Here is a 20,667-nt window from a genome sequence, read left to right as displayed (position 1 = left end):
TCCAAAGCATGAACAAGCAGCACCTCCTGTGTCTCTGGAGACAGGGCCTTGGTCGGGTAGTAGGCAATTGGAGCTTTCCAATGGCCTTGCAGTCCAACCACCATAAAGACAAGAGCCTCAGTGGCAACATCTATCTCATTCATACCATCGCCCATATCCACGAATCCACACATTTTCTGGGTATGAAGATTATACTAGACATGTTGTCTAATAGCCATGGCATCCAACATAAGACACACCTATCCATATTTAGCCGGGTCTTCCTCTTGTTTCTTTTTCAGCATGTCTAAGATCATTATGTTCAGGCCAGGCTTGGCATCCACAGAACTCATCCACCTTGGCAAGAAGAAAAAGCAATTATTTAACACAGTAACCCTGATCAATAGGCAAAAAACCCATAACCATAGACAAACAAATAAACTCAGAGTGTGATCTATTTAAGTTCCACTATTTATTGTTTATCATTATTTATGGTAATGTTAACAATGACACACGTAGCCATCTCCACCTTTCACTCTTTCTTGTTCTTTCAAAAGGCTTCAAATAACATGAACAATACCTTTGCAATGTATGTGGATGTGGGAGATTAATCTGGAGAGACTCTCAGATATTTATAGGCTTTGGGCCCATGTAAGTGGAGAGTGACAGCAAACTCCCTCTGGTCTTTGGTGTACTCATGGCTCTGTTTTGACAGCAGGTGTAGTGGAAGATCTGAAATTGAGTTAGCACATGTATATACCCTTGAAACAACTTTGAATTCTAATAGACGGGAAAATATTACACACTTAAGTTCAATTTATCTCCAAATTTCTATTTGCATTTTACCTGAGTATGAAGCAAGACGCTCTTTCAATTCTTCATTGATAATTTTTTTTCCCCTCAGATCCTCCAGAAAACCACAGAAAGTTTTCTTGGCCCTCCTTTCTCTGTCCTGAGTATTCCTCTTCTCTTTTATCACCCTAGCTAAAGCTTCACTGAGTCTGTCCATGATCTCACTGGGTGATGAAAGCATTGCATAAGAATGGTCCTAACTGTTTCCCATTGCTTTCGCAGCTCTTTATCTTTGGGAAACCTACACAGTATGAAAACACGTGGATAAGTAAGATAACTAACACTAATCAGAGTAACTGCAGGGCGGGAGACATAGCTAAAAAAGACTGCCTTGCTTATTTGGACGCTGGATTCACCGCGGGACTTCACAGTATTATCCACAAAGTAAGCACATTCCGTTCTCAAAATGATGTTATAATGACCAAATACAATAAAAAAAATAGTTAAGTCTTACCTGTGAAAGGTAATCCCATTGGATCTGGTTTCTGCTGTCGAACATTTGGAACAACCCCAAGCAGCACATAATTTAGGCATCTTACTTTTTGCCACTTCCAATATGGCGCCTACGGTGACTCTGATTCAAGGCTCAACGCGGCGTCTATGTATATTATGTCTATGGTAACCTAGCTAGCTAAATTCCAGGGCGTTTAGCTAACGCTGCAATTAGAATATGTTGGCGTTAGCATTTTAGCTGTAAATTAAGTTGTGCTTCTCGGTTATAAAATTAACAGGCTGGGTTTCAAGGATATCACTCCTGGGTGCGTTATCTACACATTTCCCCGGCAAAGGTATCGAATGTTCTTAAATTTCATTTAGGTTATCTAGTTTTAAATATTTTTTCTAGCTTGGCATAGGTAGTAAATGTCATCGTTAATTTTAGCTAAATGTTTTATATTTGAGTTTATAAAAAAATTTAAGCTTTATTACCTTTTCCCTAAACCATGAAACTGTTATTAAATTGCAATTTTTGTTATATTAAAAATGCTAAAATTGCCCTAAAATCTCTGTATCACTCCTGATGGTAATTTTGTTAAACCATATGTATATCACAGGAAGGAGTTAGATGTAAGCCAGCAGGATGGATGTCCCAGAGGAAATTATGTGAGTGATGTTCCCTGAACAAACTCATACACAAAAAAATGGTTGTGTTACTTAGCAGCAATATGTGAAGCTTTTTCTTTGGTGTGTGTGTGTGTGTGTGTGTGTGTGTGTGTGTGTGTTTGTGTGTAGAACACCCAAGGAGATGCTTGAGAGGATAGCTGAGCTAGATTACAGCCAGAACCAGCTGAGGGACCTGAATGCTGAGATGAGACGCTGGCTGGACGTTGCAGATGATGATATGGCGGCACTGCGCTTGGAGAACGCTGACCTCAGAAAACAAACAAAAGCGTAACTAGTCACACATTATTGTCTCTACTGATTAGCCGATGGGTCCATGTACTGTCTTGACATTTAACCTTACATGCCAATTCTCTTTTAGTGTATTCATCATCTATAAACCTGTTTGAGCTCCCTGCTGACTATTGTACAGTCAGTCTTTTTTTGTTTTTGGCTTTCAGCAGCAAGTCTTCAAGTGTTTTGCTTCCATGTTAGACCTTATTTTTTCACTTTCTCGCATTCACACCCCATTGAACACCGCAAGGTTCAGTTTTAGGACCTGTCTGTCATGAGCTAGTGTTTGTATATCTACAGGCTGGAGAAGATCATCAGTGAAGCACGGCAGGTTGAAACAGACCCTTGGGGGGCCCTCCTGGCTGATGACCTTGATGTAAAGAAATGCAGTGAAAAAAACATTCAGAAACTGGTGAGGAACCAGAAGCAAATCTTTGATGATATTTAGACTTTGCATTGAAAAACTCTGTTCCTTGAGGTTAGTTGTTGCTTCACAAGACTCAGTTCTAAATTCTTCACATTCCATGCACCATGCCTGATTCCAACGGAACTGGAGCAGTTACGCTACTCAAACAAACTGGTCTTTAGTGGTCAAACATGCTTAGGCATAGTATGGTTTGCCTAGTGTGAGATTGCAAATACTGTCCTGTGGAGGGTTGGCATAAGTTGTGCACTGAAACCATTCACACCTCAGTGATGGCACAAGATATACTGTAAATCTGTCATCATAATAGAATAGATTTGTGATAGACAAACGGGTAAATTTCAACATGCCCGATAGGCTAAAGGTTGTCATTTTGAATTTTTCCAGCTGACCCTTCATGTTGCTGTGTTTTTATGTAGGAGGAGGAAGTCACCATGATGAAGGAACAAAATAAGAAACTAACTGCAGAGGTATGAAGTCTGTTACTTTTCACTTCACAACTTTAATCTGTCATTAGAGTGACCAGTTCTTGTTGAATCACAGCTTTACCTGAGATCGTACTGATAGGTTTTGATCGTGTTTACCAGTTCTGTGGCAACTTCATGTTGGGGTTAGACGTGATACAGAAATTTGATAACTCTGTCCACATTTGAATATCATTCTGATTTTTACAGCTCAAGAGCCTCCAACAAGAGAGAGAGCAGGGCAAGATCAGTTTAAGCAAGTGCAGTACTGCACTTCAGACCCTTGAGGTAACACCATGGATTCAGCTTAAATTATTTTTCTGTCCCCATTCATGCTACCAGTGTTTGCATTAGTTGCTTTAAATCATCAGCCAGCTACTGATTGGTCAGTGTCATGTGTTTCTTCAGTGTGGAATGAAGGAGGCTCAGTCAGAGCTGCAGCGCAGGGATGAGATTATTCATCAGGTAGGAGCAGGCACATAAGTACTGACCAGCAAGTCAAGATTTTTTCATTAATATAAATCTTTTTCTTTGGAGTTTGGCATAAAATTCTTGACAGTTCTTTATATCTGTTTGTGATAGAAAGATTTTCTGTTAAAGTTCTCAGAGGAGATGATTGACGAGTATACCAACATCATAAAGGTAAATGTTTTCATCCATTAATATTCAGCTAAGAAAAGAATTCCAGAAAGTTACATTTACACAAGTTAAAGCATGCTTTCTTATCTTAATGTTATTTTGGCACTGATGTATACAATTTGACACAACTCCTTAGTCATCATATCATTTACTTAAACTAAGACAAGAAATTAAAACTGAGGGTAAAGTCCCTCACTGCATCGGGTAAAAACACAGAAATACATTACAAAATATATTGAAGTCTGATGTGTTTTTATTATCAGTGTTGACCAGTGTCAGATGCTCAGAAGCCCATTTCACCCAGTGTGCAGCATGCAAGCTGCAATTTGAATAATTTCCTCTCATTTTAATTTGGACACAGTTAACTACACGTTTTAAAGCAAACTGTTGTGTACTGATAACATATTTATGAATGTGTAGTACAGGAGTAAATGTCCAACATTATTATTATCCCTGTTTACATATGCAATATTCACTCAGGTATTGACCCTGTTGCAGACCCCTGTCTGATCATGTTTCTCTGCTCCAGGAGCTCAGGCTGAAAAATCAGGAGCTGACGAAACAGTTGGAGGACAGACAGGATGAGGCCACACTGTAGTCGTGACACGCAAAATCCTTATGCTTTATATGAATGACATACACTGACTCATCTGTTTGCATTCACACTGCACTCTCTGTCTGCTGTTGGTTTCCAGCTCTGCTGTGAACGGCCTGATGGAACAAAAGGAAGGATCCCTCACTTCCCCTGTGTCCTTTGCAGAGGAAGTTAGGCTGCTGCGCTCCTCCATTGAAATGGAACCCAGCATGTCAGACTTCACGCATCTAAGACATGTATGAATTCTTTGTCTGATTCCTGTGTTTTTACACTCTTGAACCTTACAAAATGTGGAACTATGACCTTTGCCACCTTTTGATTTTTTTTTTTCTGTATTTTCACAAGTGACCACTAGAGTGTGCCACTATGAAACCAGATTCAAACTCCTGGCTGTGTGTCTGTACTGTAGCTGTAGACATATGGTAGGTTAGTAATGTTTGGTCCTTGTGTCTGCAGGAGGAAACTGAGACCGAGGCGCTGCTGAAAGCTGAAACTCTCACCATGCGTCTTCCGACCAAAAGGTACTTCAGTTTCACATCAATAAGTATCTCTGATGGCCTTTGGGATGTGATGCGTGAAGGGTAGGAATTTGTAGGAACAGTTTTTATATTGTGGAACTTGCAGTAATTATGATGTGCACACTGTTTTTCTCTTCTTTACCAGCCACACACACACACACACACACATTATCATCCCTTGTGGTTTCTCCTTTGTCTAAGGTGGGCAGGCATCTTGAAGACAGCCATCCAGAAAGCAGGACTGTTTATACTATGCCTCTTCATTTTCTCTGTTATGGCTTTTATGGCTTTAGGAAACATTGCAAGACACTGTGACTTTTTTTCCATTAACACCTTCTGGACCAATGTACATCTGATATTACAGCCCTACCTCAACCTGCACTACAGTGCCTTACCTCCAATTTGATCTTAACACTCCTTCTTATAAACATATCGTTATCCGGTTGTGGGTTGTTTATTGTGGAATTTGTTTTCTAAACAGCAGATCATAAAGCTTTTTTTTTCTTTTTTACTGTAAATATTTTTATTTTTATAAGTACTCCATAAAAGACATGTTAAAGTACATTTACTAATTTAAACAGTGGACCTTTTCACAGAGGATATTTTGACTCGTCAGAGTAGAAGAAGCACAGGTGTAAATAAGAAAATCAATGATGACTGAATTTCATTTGGCTGCACCAGTTTCAGTGTCCTGGTTTGTGTGTGCTGACTCACTGTCCACTGTCACGGTTTACTAGGACATGTGACTAGAATACAACCATTATTATTAGTTATTAGTAACTGGGTTTTCTACTGTAACAAGTCAAAATATCGGCTGTGAAAAAGAAAGTATTTCATTCTGAACCATCTGCACTGATAAAACATTTTCATGTGGATTTATATTACAACTATTTGTGTCAGTAAAGGTCAAACTTGGCAAGATTTGGGAAGTTTTAACTTTAAAACTTCACACTTTCAATTGTGTTCTTTTTGTACACCAGGCTTCACTTTGGTCTTTGGTTTGGGAAACCTTGTGTGAAATAGTAACGTTTTTTCATTGTAGAAAACCTTGTTCATCCCAAGACAGTTGTCATCTGTAGCTTGCTTTTGTATACATTACTGTATTTTGAAGTGAATAAACTAACGATTCATATTAATCTCTCTCTTTCTCTTAAAAAAAAAAGAACAAGTAAAATCTGTCCACCTAGCCACATCCGACTTAACGGAACCAAAGACACTGAATGTTTTATAGGCCATTATCAGTTAGTTCACTGAGATTAGATTGTTCCACGTAGGCTTATTTCAAAAACAGGTTGCAGTTTACCTCTTGGTCTACACATTACTCTTGAAAAATGGTAGTTATCTCCTGGTTGTTAATAGCTTTACATAACCACTTTTCACTAAGGGGAGAGAAATCATAACGAATTTTAGAGTAAGGCCCAGGCTTAAAACACAAAATAGGATTTATTATTAGGAAGAGGAGGTTTGTCCCCTTCATTAGAAAACTATGTGTTGCTAATGACTTCTCACATTTTGATGTACAAATAGAATGTCCGTGCTGCACTTCCATCCATCCGTCCCCGTGCTGGCAGCCTCTCTCCAGTCGCCCCACCCAACTGAAGGCGCTCCCTTGTGGTCCAGGAAAAGCTAGTAACTCATTAGGGGGAGAATCTGATTTGGGGCAGGAGACATGCGAACATGGTCTGAAACGATGCCTATTTTTCTATAGGAACTGTTTGAGTGTTCATTGTATCAGCTGGAGTTGCAGCTTGTGGACGCGGATGCCGCTTTGGTTGGCGCCGAGTGGCTGACTGGTGCTGGATGCTGATGACAGGCCGAACCTGTTTAACATCCTTCCCTATCGTGGATGGAGATCAAAACCACACGAGCTGAAAGGTAATAAATCACGAAAACGAGAGCAATAAGCCAGTCTGATCCAGTCTGTAACCAGGGGCCAGGCGGTGAGAGGAGGATTTACAGCGGCGGCGGTAGCAGCGACATGTTCTGAGCGGAGAGCCGGCGAGTGGTGGCGGCTGGCGGGATGAAGGCGCCGCGGACACCGAGGCAGAGGCGGCTCCTCCGGTTCTGTGTCTGTGGACTCGGTCTGCTCGCAGCCGCCTGGATCCTTCACCTAAGTGATGTTACAGGTGCTTCTCAAGAAATAAAGAATCACATAAAACTGTCGCGATTTAACATCTACTAAACTCATCCATTACTTGGGTTTTATTACCGCACACATTTCATTATGTAAATGTTAGATTAATAACGGCTAATAACAACCTTAAATGAGTATTTCAGCAGCACAGTAGGTCAAAGAAATATTGTAAAGTTAGGTAAAGGTTTTGCTAAACCTTACTGTATTTCACAAATACACAACTATACAACATAATCAAATTTTATCAGTGGTGTGTTTATATGTCATCCCCCCCTTTTAGGCTCCATTGGACCCATTGTGGATCATAACATCTTGTCCAAGAGGGAGGTCGTCCAGCAAAAAAAAGACAACAACCAGACTGCAAGCATTTCTAGATCTGGTGAGACAATTTACCATGTGTTCATAGCCTCCTATATGTGTGTATGAAACAAGGAAGAGAATTTCCTCTGTCTTATCCAGACAAAAAGAGAAAAACAGTCACTTAGTATGCTGAGTTGGGCTGAGGTCATGTCATTTACAGACCTGGATTTAAGTTTGGGTCTTGGGTATTCATGCAGTGATGAATGTACAATCACAGTGATGATCTTAGTAACACCAGTGTGAGTGTTTTGTGTGCGGCTCCATCTCTATTAATCTCTTTAAGCTAAGTCTCTCTTCTCTGTGCATTGCTCTACCTCTCTAGTGCACCTCATCTGTCATTTCTTCAGACTCTAGATGTTTAAACACATTTAGGCCTTTGAGGGACCCAGTTGCTAGGAAACTGAATGCTGAATTTGTGGTTGGATGCCATGTGCATCTGGAGCTGTTCAAAGTGCCTCTCCTGTTGTAATGACTTGCTCATGTCCTCTCATCAGCGGCTCTCTCATCATGTTTCCTTGGATCTAGAAACACAGGGAGAAACACTAACAGTCTCTTTGCTCCGATACTGAGATGAAGAGATTTTTTTAGCCAATTATAGTCAATATATTGTGCTATATATGTTGAGCTGTAAAAAACCTATATATACTAACTTGGGAAAATGCAATGCATATTAACTTCAAGGGCTGGAAAATATTCTCTTCCAATTACCATATTGCTGTTTTCAAAACTGCCCTCTTGTTCTTGATTATTCAAACAAACCCATGTGACAGGTTGTCATAATATCACACCTTAAGTGTGTCTCTATCCTGACATGTGATGTGTGTTAGCTTTTAACTGCACAATGTTGCCTCTGTGACCTAATGCATTTTGGTCACAATTGATTCACCTGGCTGTTTGTGAAGTTCCTTTATTGGAGGTTTTATAAGTACTGACTCACAGCTAAATCAGACCATCTTGTGGGGAAAGTCTTTGGAAAGCAGCTTTCCACATTATTGTTTTGCATGGCCTCCTAATGAATGCTTTTTAAACTCAGCTGTGCCATTTGTTTGCGTTTATACGCAAGACGGTGCAGTTTGGAAAAACACTCTAACAGTTGAAAAGAGGATGATTGTGATGTATAACACAGACAAGATGCCTCTGAAGGGTTTCTTTTTTTTTTGCTTTGTAAGAAGAAGAAAAAAGTCCGTATAGATACTGTACCTGGGTGAAGATGGCGGGAGGGATAACTGGAAGTTCCAAGAGGAGTGATTCCAAAGACAGTGGGCGAACAACTTAATTATAATGTAACTGAAGTGGATTAGTCACATGACTGTGGCACTACTTTAACCACAATCTGCCTCAGCCCGTGTTGCTAAGGGATGCAATTGGATGCACATTCAACAAAAAATATCACACACATACATATGCAGGCACAGGCACATTATTGATCAATCTGCTGATGAATAAAAACGATAATTGGTTTACACATAACAGAATATGAAAGCAATATGTTTTATCTCTATGCCACAGTAAACAAATGTGTTTTAGATGTGCATTGATTTTAATCTGCTGATGAATAAAAACGATAATATGAAAGCAACATGTTTTATCTCTATGCCACAGTAACCAAATGTGTTTTAGATGTGCATTGATTTGGCAAGGTTGGCACACTGTGGGAGGTTGTTCTGAAGACATGCAGCAGTATTCATAGAGCTTGGTTTGTTCATCCAGCCACCAGAATTCAAAGAAATAGTTTACTATCATAGAAGATTAAGAAAACCAGGGCAGTTCACATTTTTTTTAGCTTGTAACCAGTGAAATTGAAATGTTTTTGCTTTACAACCTTCTGATTCTTTGCCTCTAATGCCTCATTGAGTATCAATAATGTTGCTGATTTACTGTCATGTGACTAATTAGTTAATCGACTCATCAGTTTAGCTTTATTTGAAATCCGTCTCAAAACTGACACAGAGCCATTAGAGAGAAGGAGAAACAGCATCAGAGCTGAATTATTGTAGGTGATTGGTGTCAGCTGTTTCATTTATGCCTCATAGTGAATGGCTTAGTGGCAGAGGTGTGACTAGTAACATCCAACACCATATTCATGCAGGTGAACAGTGGCGGGGGCCACATCCTTGACACGTGTGTCTTTCGGCTCCTGCAACTTGTCTTTTTTTAGAAATGGCAAGTTTGGCACACTGTGGGAGGTTGTTCTGAAGACATGCAGCAGTATTCATAGAGCTTGGTTTGTTCATCCAGCCACCAGAATTCAAAGAAATAGTTTACTATCATAGAAGATTAAGAAAACCAGGGCAGTTCACATTTTTTTTAGCTTGTAACCAGTGAAATTGAAATGTTTTTGCTTTACAACCTTCTGATTCTTTGCCTCTAATGCCTCATTGAGTATCAATAATGTTGCTGATTTACTGTCATGTGACTAATTAGTTAATCGACTCATCAGTTTAGCTTTATTTGAAATCCGTCTCAAAACTGACACAGAGCCATTAGAGAGAAGGAGAAACAGCATCAGAGCTGAATTATTGTAGGTGATTGGTGTCAGCTGTTTCATTTATGCCTCATAGTGAATGGCTTAGTGGCAGAGGTGTGACTAGTAACATCCAACACCATATTCATGCAGGTGAACAGTGGCGGGGGCCACATCCTTGACACGTGTATCTTTCGGCTCCTGCAACTTGTCTTTTTTTAGAAAACACAAACAAAGCACATGTACATGTGTTACATAAAACAGCATAATGTAAGGATACAAACAACAAAAATAAAGTTAGTGGGTAGGCTATATTTTACCAGTAATTATTAGGCTGCATTGTTTTACTATAAGCTTTTTTACCAATTACTTTTTTTCTGTTTTATATCATGTCAAATGGCTGTCTGTGCTACAGCAACATATTACCTGTCTCTTTGAAGTAAATGCACAGAACTCCCATCCTTGGAGTGTAGTTAGTAAACCAGCATGAAAGCAGGCTCATGGTTGGAGGGCTTTATAATCTATACTCCCACTTAACGCTAATTGGTTTGGAATGGCACTTAATGTGGCAGACCCTCTATGTGAACACACAGACAGAGTTAGAGTGGGTAAGGGGTGGGCTGGACTGAGCCTCTGTCTCTCCATCTCTTCTCCAGCTATCAGTGAGTTTCCTGAAGACATCTTTACTTTGGAGCAGAGGAGACAGGGAGCAGTACTCCTTCATGTTCTCTGTGTGAGTATCAGCTCTGCTGGCAGGAAAGCTAGAATTGTAAATGAAAGAAGTTTCATTTTGTTGCCTTGAACGCTCAAATAGCCACACATATACTGTATAATCCATGTGGCCACTCACTTTTCTTCTGTATTTCACAGGCTATCTACATGTTTCATGCACTGGCTATCGTGTGTGATGTTTATTTTGTGCCATCACTGGAAAAAGTATCAGAGGTATGACCTCAAGATGGTGTTAATGTGGTTGAAAATAAAGCAATGTAAGACAACAAGTGTAGTTTTTGGGCTAGAAATCAGCCTGTGTTTTAGAGTCTGCAAGCTGGTAATTGATGTTTTTTCCATGCCCTCTAGGTGCTTGCACAGTTCCATCAGAGTATTTCACCCCTTCTTTAAGGATAACCTATGAACCTATGCTTATTACCAAAAATCTATTAAAAATAACAAAAGAACCTTTTTTTGGCATATGCCCCAGGCAAGCAACCTTCATTGGGTGCCATCTTGTTATTCGGTATCTAGTTCTTTTTAATACACCCATGATGCTGACATCCCTACCCTGTCTTTGCCACTCAACTCAAAGCACATATGTTTCAACTGAAGATGTAAAAAAAAAAAGTCTTGTAGATTTCTGGACACTAGTTTTGGACAAATGTTACTCATAAAGAAGTATTTCTTGAATTTGTTGGGGACTATTTTCTATTGCAAATTAATAAACAATACTAATTTTGGATTTCTAATGGTTTTTAGACAAAAAGAATTGAGGTCTATGAGTTAATCAGGTTTTGGATACACGGACAATAAGTGTACAATCAGTCCATCCATTTGGGATTTGCTGGCATTAAGAAAAATATAAATTATGGCCAGTTTTATACTTTAATCCAGTTAATCTGCTTTACATCTGTTCCCCAGAATCTACAACTCAGTCAAGATGTTGCAGGGGCGACCTTCATGGCAGCTGGGAGCTCTGCCCCTGAGCTCTTTACCTCATTGATTGGTCAGTATGATGCTTGTCTAATCAAGTACTCACTCTAATGGGTTAGCCCATGATTGCTCCAGCAGCAGTCTAATTACCTGCAATCAAATGCCTTTTCACATGATTATGACAGAAGAGAATGTGCAGTAAGAAGGACTGATTGGCCAATTTCAAACATTAAGCGTTCATTCAGATAAAGGGAGGAGAACAGAACAAAGAATTGCCAAGGTGAAATTTAGACAGGATGTTTGACGCAGATATAAACCAGACGAAAACCACTGCACACACATTTTGGAAATTTGAGAAACAAAAAATAACCTAGATAATAACAGAAAGGTTACACTGTTATTGCCCTTTGATACAAGATACAAGGTGCAGTGTGTTAAAATTGCCATGTTGCTGGAAACAAATTGTGATATTACTATTACTGTGATTTGTAGCAATGATTACTTATAAATAAATCCATGTGGCTAAAGGATATTTCTTTACATACATCCCATCTTTGGTAATCATACTGTTGCTGTTGCTACTGGATACCTGAATTTCTCTCAGGATCAATAAAGCATCTATCTCTCTGTTTGTCGAACAAACAACTAAAACTATCTATTTTATTCTCAAAAGAAAAATGGCTGCCTTTGATAAGTGTTGGAGTGACTTTAGGGAATATTCTATAAATATTTCAACATCAGTAGCACAAGATTGAAGGTATCTACAGTACCCATCCTCTAGGGTTATGAAGCAAAGATTTGCTATTTCTATTCAGAGGAGAGAGAGATGCTATGTCTAATTTTGTACAATTATGGAAAGGAGATACAGTGCAATCCATCATTTCTTGCACACTGTCACATTAAATTATTTTTGCTCATGATCTATGACTCTTTCTTGTTCCATGTTTTCAGGGGTGTTTATTACAAAGGGAGATGTGGGTGTGGGAACTATTGTGGGATCAGCCGTCTTTAACATCCTGGTCATCATTGGCATCTGTGGCATCTTCGCTGGACAGGTACATACACCTGATGTATTCAGACCTGGATCAAGTGGCTCTTACACCAAATAATTAAACAGAAATGCATCAGGGATTAATGCAGATATTTTGAAAGGCTTTTTTCTGCCAACCAAAAACACACAAACGTTTTGGCCCACACTGTCATCACAGGATTTAATTTAAGGTAATGTAAATGTTCTATCTGTGTCCATTCTCTTCAGCCCATCTCTCTGAGCTGGTGGCCTCTGTTTCGGGATGCGGTCTTCTACATCCTGTCTATAGTGGTGCTTATCCTGGTGAGAAAACCTCCGGTCAAACTATAACCACATTCACCCTGTGCTCTTTTCACTTTAGAGATAGATGGATACAGTAGATACACAGATACATGATCTAATCTAAATATTTTTGACATTCCTTGGATTAGACATGTAAAAAGTGAGTCTCTGGGGTGTAATTAAAGTATATTGTCATTTTATTTGCAGGTGATCTTTGATGAGAAGGTCATGTGGTAAGACTGTAATGAAACGTCTTTGCAATTCTGTTTGGATATCAGATCAGTTTGCAAGATAGCTGACTGTCATTGTGATGAGTGTGGTATTTATGAATCTGATTGTTTTTGTGTATATGTCTCAGGTGGGAGACCATCATCCTGATTTCTATGTATGGAATTTACATAATCATCATGAAGTGAGTGTCTTCCTCTTCCTGTCAAACCACCACATGCTCTACATCCACTTCAGATCTCAGTATCTTTGAGTGTGTTGTCTCCTGTAGGTTCAACAGATCTCTGTGCAGCCTGGTCGAGCGTCACTGCAGCAGGGCAGGTCAGCCATGTCTGAGCAGCCTGCGACGGACGACTGCTGTTGGAAACATTGGAGACTGTGACAATGACATGGTGCCGCTGAAACCAGGTGCAGGAGCTCATGTTTGTATGTGTGTATGTGTACATCCAAAACATTATAAAGTTCCCTGTCTCTGAGCTGCGTTCAACAGACCTACTGACACATTTTAAGCTGCCAGTCAAACCCATTTCGGTTCCCCTCTGGATTTCCAGCTGGCTTTAATAGAACTAGAGTATTTTCAAAGACAAGACTCTGACTTTTACCATCTATCTCCTCCTTTCTGTTTTTACCTCCCGCTAACATTCATCCATCTCCCCCTACTTTCCGCAGACTCGTGTGTAGTGGCCGGTCAGGACTCAGGGGTTGTGATGGTGGACGAGCTGATGCACCTGCACCCCCACCAGCTGTCCCTCTCAGAGGCAAGCCTCCGCCTTCTCATCACCCCGCATTTTCCCCCCTTCACCCGCCTGCGCATGGCAGGATGCATGGTCATCAATGAGGTACACTACACGCGCTTGCACCTGTCACATTACGTCAAGATCCCCTTCAGGTTTTTTCAGCTACGTTGGGTGAGTATTTAAATGTGCATGTGCAGCACTTAAAACATCAGTATGTCATTGCTTTACATAAAAAAAAATAGACATCTTGTTTCCTGTTGTTAGATGGGCACAAAAACACAAACACAGACAGAGTGCTGCCTAATGCATAATATTAAATCTGACACAAAAGTAAACAAACTCCAAACCTGCTTCCTCACCCTCTCTCTTCCTGCATGCATGCTTGCCATTTCCAGTGCCAACTTAAAGTGTGACTGCCAGTGCTGCCCATGCTCTCTGCCATGCCCCTGATCAATGCTTTTCAAATTCCCTCTGGCATTGAGTTTGGGTCAGATTCAGACATTATATAATGTAATCTTGTCAGGTCCAGGTCAGGTTCGACACACTTTAGGGCGCGGGCTGGGTTCAGAGAGAAATATGCGGCCCGATCCATGCTCTACTCCCAATTCTTGGGATCTGACATGAATATTATTTATTGGTAGTGTTGTAGTGTTAGATTATATGATTTGGGAGTAGTCTACTCCCACATTTTAGGTTCTGACTTGAATATTATCTGTTGTTTAAGTTATATCCCAAGAATCGGGAATAGGTTACTGTCAAGCTTTGGAATTAAACGTTTTACTTGTGATTTAATGATCCAAGATTCAGAAGTAGGTGACTAATGTGAATATTATTTAGTGGTAAACATTAGATTTCTTGACTCTGAGTTAGTATAACATTGACTTTGTGATCTAATGATCCCAAGGCCTGGCTGCCCAATTACTCCTTCCTGGCAGTTGTGATACAGGCAGATGAAGTCATTTCCATGAGCTTGCTGCAGTGTTTCTCGTGTCATTTCTGTTTTTCTTGTTGTTTTTGTTTTATTTCCTTCTGTCCTTTCTCTGACTGCACCCAACTTCCCTCTCACCCACAGAGGCAGAGGCTGATTCGGGCTCAGGTTGGCCCCGAGGATGGGGGAGCTTCAGGGGAGGAGGGTGCTGGCGTGGCGTGGGAGAGGGAGAACAGAACAGTGGCAGAGGGAGACCGACAGATGCTGGATGGAGAAAGGGAGAGGAGTAAAGAGATGGGGAGGGGGACAAGTGCGGGAGCACAGCCTAAAGAGGAAGAGGAGGAGGAGGAAGAGCAGGACGACAGAGAGGATGAGAATGCTCCTTTCAAACCCTTTGTCCTGCCAGGTGAGCAACGAATGAACACAGACACCACACCTAGACAGTAATAAAGGAAGTAATAAAGTAATTCTTGGATTTATTTCACATTGTCATCTAAGTCAGATTTTTTATTGACAGTAACATTTACCATCTGCATAAAATTCATATAGTAATGACAAGATAAGACTGACTTAGAGCCTTTCTGAACAAACAGAACCAGCAACCTACAAGTTAAAATATGTATTAAAAGTCCTTTTTGCACATTCCTGTCTGTTTCATATCTAACAAAAGCTTAAAAAATATCTCTCAGTATCAGCTTTTTCAACTCAGACTAACATGTATGTCTCCAAAATGTCTTTTTGTCAGGAAAGGGCAGTGAAAGATTTAGATTGAAGCTACATTTATGCACCTGGTCACCATAGTAGCAAACATGACTGTGTGCCGCTTCACCTGATGTTTTTCAGCATAATTGAATTTTAGATAATGGAGCTAATTAAAGAGGAATGACACTCAGACACATCCAGGCTGTGCCACATGAATAATTTAGAAGTTTAGATGAATCTGTAATGACCACTGAGGGAAAACTTGTGTGTATGTGTGTGTTTTCATCATGTTCTCAGATGGTTGGGGTGTGTGTCTGAAGTGGCTGCTCTCCTGGCCTGTGAGCATCCTGCTTCACTGCACTGTCCCTGATTGTAACCAGCCTCAGTGGGAGCGCTGGTACCTGCTCACGTTCCTGTCCTCTACACTCTGGATAGCCCTCTTCTCCTACCTCATGGTCTGGATGGTATGAAACACACAGGCAAAGGAGCACAGGTGGACACACGCACACATAAACAACCTCTTTTCTTCTTCCTAGGTGACCATAATCAGTTACACACTTGGAATCCCAGACGTCATCATGGGCATCACTTTTCTGGCTGCCGGCACCAGTGTCCCTGACTGTATGGCCAGCCTCATTGTCGCCCGACAAGGTGTGTGTGTGTTCAGTCTATCTCAACATGCATTTACGACACTTAATAAAATCATTTAATGACTTTGCCTGATCCATGTTTTGGCTTGTTACAATCTGAATATTGAGCATAGAGGTTCATTCTTGACTTTGGAAATACTGGTCTGGCAAAACATTCTTAACTCAAGCTCTACTGATGAGAATTTTCAGGAGCTTAATAGATAGAGTCATCAGTGATTGAGAGCACTGGAAAAACCTGGTATGTAGACCCGAAGTTCAGATTGTTTTGTCGAACTCATTCAGAATGCTTTTATATCTATTAAATCTATTACCTTCATTAAAGTCTCTATAAAGTGATAAAATTAAACATCCAGCTTAGAAAATTGTCTGTTTGTCAGCTTGAGATAGACATTTTGAATAGTTTCTGTTCGGTATTATATATAATGAATTTGATTTTTCTTGCTAGAAAGCATCAACCCATCATCACCTCTTTATTAAATTTTAATGAAAATTGAGCATGTGGGGCATTTTCTGCATCACAGCACCTTTATTGATTATATTTGACATGAGTTTCAGGGAAAAACATAAAATTCCTCTATTACTCTCTACAACAGTTACTGTCCTTCCTCTCTCATAATTATATTATGGATAGGAAAATACTAAAATAACTGCAAACTTTATTTACAGAGCAGTGTTTACAAAGAATAGAACAGGACACACTGAATCAGTCATGATGATAGGACACCTAAGAAGCTGTACATTTAATAAATAATGGAAAGTTAGAGTGTGAATAGGATGTATAATGTCATTTGAATTCTTTGCACTACATATTTTGACATGAATTCCTCTCTCTGTTTGTGTGGCAGGAATGGGCGACATGGCTGTATCCAACTCCATCGGCAGTAATATCTTCGATGTGCTGCTGGGCCTGGGCTTCCCCTGGGCGCTGAGGACTCTCATAGTCAGCTATGGATCAGTGGTAACACCACGTGTTTTCTCTAATGTCTTGTACAGCTGACAGCTAAAAGCTAGCCAAAAAATTTGTTGAAGTACATTTTAAAATTTTAATCAACATGTTAAGGCAGCACCCTCATCATCAAAACACCAGATGAGGGAATATCTTTTTGAAGAATGGTGTCCATCCCTCTACTGGAGACAAAGTGCACTGAAGCTGTTTTGGTGGCACATACTGGCCCAACACCTTACTCAGACACTGTATGTTGGTTATTCCTTTAATTTGACACCTGTCTGTGGCTTTTTGTCTTAGATGTATACAAGAATGTAGTCAGTGGCTAAAATGAACATACTGCTGCATTTAACTGTTGAACACCTAGAATTAACTTTTGTGTATTTTTAGGTGACAATCAACAGCAAAGGCCTGGTGTACTCAGTAATTCTACTGTTGGCTTCAGTCACACTAACTGTGAGTAGATCTCTGTTTGCCACCTGACAATTGTTAAAACCCAGTTAATCTGATCTTATTTCATAGATGATGACATGAGTAAAAATCTGCACCATCATCAGCTGCCTGTTTTTCATCATCTAGAATTTTCATCCTCTTTCTTTTCCTGTCAAGAGTTCTCAGGCCTTGATGAGAAAGTTTTCAGCTGGAGAAATATGTTTTTTGGGCTGTACAAAAGGAAATTTAGCTGTCTCTCTTTCTGTCTGTCCCTCCTCAGGTCCTGTGTGTCCATCTGAATCGCTGGAAGTTGGACCGCAGGCTGGGACTCTGCCTCCTGCTGCTGTATGCCATCTTCCTCCTCTGCTCCATTGGCTTCGAGAGGCTATAGAGGACATCCACACTCTCTGTACACATGTACTTATAGTATCACGAAAGGACACACATGTATGATCAAATACTTAGAAGTGGTCTGACTTGTTTTCCACCTTCACTGCTGCCATTATGAGTCAACTGCTCTGTCAGAAACGTTTTCATTTCACATCCTGGCAGCTATACATGTTCAAGCAGTGTTATTAAGACACCGGCTGCCTGAAAGCAACATTGTTTACCTTTGATAAATGAGTGTTTTACACAGTTTTGTACTGAACACCTCCAGCCCAAATTTTGTGAAATCACATCCAACTGATAATGCACTGTCTCACAAGAGATTTATAAAATATGGAATTTTTATTCTGACACAAGATTATTCTATAAAAGAGCCCAAAGTGTGTTAGTTTACATATGACTGCCACATTATGACTGCCACAAGTAACCTCAATGATGATGATTATACAAGTACATTTACATAGTTGCTTCTCAGTCTGTGCAGTTACTTTATGTAAAATTTAATGTCAAATTCTCATCACACCTTTGTGTCTGCAGCTGTAAATAGCATCGCACCATTGATCATCCAACTTCAGATAACTGACCTACATGTAAGTCACTATTGTCTTGGCCTTGTGCATAACATAGGTCCAAGCTTTTCCTAAAAGCTTCTCAACTCAGATCATGGTTTTGTGCTGGAACAAATGGGGACTTTGTGCTAAAAGGTGTTTATGAAGGTGTGCGTTTGGAGAGGGTCCTTGGGTTCGGTTAAATAAAGCACTTCGTTCTGTGAGGTTTTTCTGTTTTTAACATGAATGCTCATTAATTTATCCATCTGAAACTTTCTTTATTTGCACTTAATAAATGTGACAAGAATTAGAGCAACGTAAGAATCTAATCAAAACAGTCTAAATTTCAGCTTTTTACCACTAGAGTTTGGCTAATGGAGAAAAATGTATTAAGACATGCCAGTTTTATTTGCTGACCTCCAAAAAAAGTTGCATTTAAAGCATAACATTTGTCATTCATTAAATCTCTCAATTACAGAAAAAGAAAAAGGATAAACAAATGTAAAAACAACATGATTTAAATTTAATACATTATACAGGATATCCATCTTATCTTTTACCTAAGATAAATCAGGAAAAAAAAATCTGTCGATCACATTAATACAGCATGATGATCACAGGAACCTTTGTAGCTGATAAACATTTTCAGCTTCAGCAGAATTTGGGATTTTTCAAGTTGGTCTTGAAACAGCATTGACATGTTCTTATGTGCGTGGAAATAGGTCGTCAATGTGTTTAATGTTTGCAAGACGAGATTAAAATCTCGGAAAATTTGTAACACTGAAAAGAACTAAGTATCTTTGTCGGACTTCCAATTTTTATTTTCAGGTTTAAAACCACGTTTTACTTAGTCAAAATTTATTTTCAGCCTTTCAAACCCCTTTCTTAGTGTTACAGATTGTGTCTGTGGCGAAGGGATACATCGTTATCAAGCTGTGCTAGGAGTTTAAGCGGAAGCGTTCGCAGAAGTTTGCAGCGTTTGTTGTTGGAGTATTTCTGCGGTTTGTGGTTTTACGGCACCGGTAAAACCCGTTTTTGTGTCACGATTACAATTGTGCAGATCTAACTGTTGTTCCAGTTTTTTTCCCCTCAAGTTTATTCGTCCTGCTTCATCTGCGCCCTGTACAAAGTAGAACACGGTTGTTCATGGGCAAAACCGCTCCACAAATTTTACCTGAGACATTCTGAATGGACCAAGCTTTGACTAATGGACAAAAACACACCGTCTGCGAAGCTGGGACCGTTATCTTTATGTGGAGCCCATTTCCACAGTAGATGTTTGTGAGAGAAGCTACAAAGCACGGCCGTGCCACCGCGACCAGTCTAGCTAACAGGTAACAGCTGACGACGGGTAAGTGTAAATACCACACAACATGTTGACAGTCAAACCCGGTGTGTGTGTAAGCAGTTCACCTGCAGTGTAACGGTGTCATTGACTCAGCTATGTAGAAACAAATGTTAGTATCTCCCGAGGGAACAGGCTATTAACCAAGACAGGTGGCCAGACTGATTATACATTGACATGAGTAAAAACCCAGACGTGTGTCCCCGCGGGAGAAAGGTGTCTGTAAAATTTGAACTTTTCATGAAATGTAAGGGAATGATCGTAATAGTAATTATAGCCAAGAGAAGCCGAACTGCTTAAAGTAGGCTATGCCCCAGCCAGTTTCAGAAGCAAAATATTTGTGGATTGCCAAAAAGTGATTGCAACTAATACTTGTTGCTGAAAGTCTTGTGGGTTATATTTTACAGGATGTTAACCACTTTTGTACTAGTTTCAGTGCCTCTAAAAGGTCGATATAACCAGTAAAACCCCTTTCAGTAACAGAGCCATTGCTGTAATTGCATTTTCACAGGGAGAATGCTGCATTTTAATAAATGTAGCCTTTTAGAGATAGACCCTTACTTAAACTGGCACAAAGCTACAGGATGGTAATGATGAAATATATGTAATTTGAGGCAGAAACCCAGTTTTATTTTAAAGATATTAAGTTTAATCACTTCATAGCAAAGAGAAAACTGCATTTCACTGGTTGTACTGGCTCTTTAGGCAAGGAAGTCAGCATAACTTATATAGGAGATTTTATACACAGACAATTCAACGTGCTTTACCTAGGCAAAGAAAAACAGTAACAGCAAAAAGAACAGTAAGCATCCATCCATCCATCCATTTTCTTCCGCTTATCCGGGACCGGGTCGCGGGGGCAGCAGTCTAAGCAAAGATGCCCAGACTTCCCGGGGAGGCTGAGGAGTGTGATCCCCCTATAGTTGGAACACACCCTCCGGTCCCCCTTCTTAAAAAGAGGGACCACCACCCCGGTCTGCCAGT

General features: G+C 40.0%; 2 protein-coding genes across 10 annotated transcripts in view; both read left to right on the top strand.

The window, feature by feature from the left end:
* Nucleotides 1–5,976, top strand: part of LOC109955668 (polyamine-modulated factor 1-binding protein 1-like) — a 9,963-nt gene extending 3,987 nt beyond the window's left edge. The window contains exons 1-13 of one of the 5 annotated variants that reach the window (XM_020592067.1): nt 1,198–1,215; nt 1,563–1,619; nt 1,884–1,932; nt 2,062–2,220; nt 2,524–2,635; nt 3,067–3,117; nt 3,322–3,399; nt 3,520–3,576; nt 3,694–3,753; nt 4,280–4,344; nt 4,446–4,581; nt 4,802–4,866; nt 5,065–5,976. In XM_020592067.1, coding sequence (XP_020447723.1) covers nt 1,910–1,932; nt 2,062–2,220; nt 2,524–2,635; nt 3,067–3,117; nt 3,322–3,399; nt 3,520–3,576; nt 3,694–3,753; nt 4,280–4,344; nt 4,446–4,581; nt 4,802–4,866; nt 5,065–5,269 — 1,011 coding nt within the window. In that variant the 5' untranslated portion in view covers nt 1,198–1,215; nt 1,563–1,619; nt 1,884–1,909 and the 3' untranslated portion in view covers nt 5,270–5,976. Of the gene's footprint in view, nt 1–1,197; nt 1,216–1,455; nt 1,620–1,865; nt 1,933–2,061; nt 2,221–2,523; nt 2,636–3,066; nt 3,118–3,321; nt 3,400–3,519; nt 3,577–3,693; nt 3,754–4,279; nt 4,345–4,445; nt 4,582–4,801; nt 4,867–5,008 lie in introns of those variants that run through there. The other 4 variants (XM_020592084.1, XM_020592077.1, XM_020592101.1 and 1 more) reach the window with 4 other exon arrangements.
* A 120-nt stretch (nt 5,977–6,096) lies between these two features.
* Nucleotides 6,097–20,667, top strand: part of LOC109956144 (sodium/potassium/calcium exchanger 3-like) — a 28,437-nt gene continuing 13,866 nt past the window's right edge. For 2 of the 5 annotated variants that reach the window (XM_020593055.1, XM_020593045.1), the window contains exons 1-17: nt 6,099–6,989; nt 7,278–7,376; nt 10,478–10,554; nt 10,692–10,766; nt 11,457–11,541; nt 12,420–12,523; nt 12,727–12,801; nt 12,988–13,013; nt 13,139–13,192; nt 13,280–13,416; nt 13,678–13,847; nt 14,818–15,079; nt 15,673–15,839; nt 15,912–16,026; nt 16,871–16,983; nt 17,362–17,427; nt 17,684–19,689. In XM_020593055.1, coding sequence (XP_020448711.1) covers nt 6,884–6,989; nt 7,278–7,376; nt 10,478–10,554; nt 10,692–10,766; nt 11,457–11,541; nt 12,420–12,523; nt 12,727–12,801; nt 12,988–13,013; nt 13,139–13,192; nt 13,280–13,416; nt 13,678–13,847; nt 14,818–15,079; nt 15,673–15,839; nt 15,912–16,026; nt 16,871–16,983; nt 17,362–17,427; nt 17,684–17,794 — 1,842 coding nt within the window. In that variant the 5' untranslated portion in view covers nt 6,099–6,883 and the 3' untranslated portion in view covers nt 17,795–19,689. Of the gene's footprint in view, nt 6,990–7,277; nt 7,377–10,477; nt 10,555–10,691; nt 10,767–11,456; nt 11,542–12,419; nt 12,524–12,726; nt 12,802–12,987; nt 13,014–13,138; nt 13,193–13,279; nt 13,417–13,677; nt 13,848–14,817; nt 15,080–15,672; nt 15,840–15,911; nt 16,027–16,870; nt 16,984–17,085; nt 17,428–17,683; nt 19,690–20,667 lie in introns of those variants that run through there. The other 3 variants (XM_020593036.1, XM_020593062.1, XM_020593072.1) reach the window with 3 other exon arrangements.

Source organism: Monopterus albus, unplaced genomic scaffold (assembly GCF_001952655.1).
Source record: "Monopterus albus unplaced genomic scaffold, M_albus_1.0 scaffold2.1, whole genome shotgun sequence".
NCBI classification, from domain to species: domain Eukaryota; kingdom Metazoa; phylum Chordata; class Actinopteri; order Synbranchiformes; family Synbranchidae; genus Monopterus; species Monopterus albus.
This window is presented reverse-complemented; position numbering and strand designations above follow the sequence as displayed.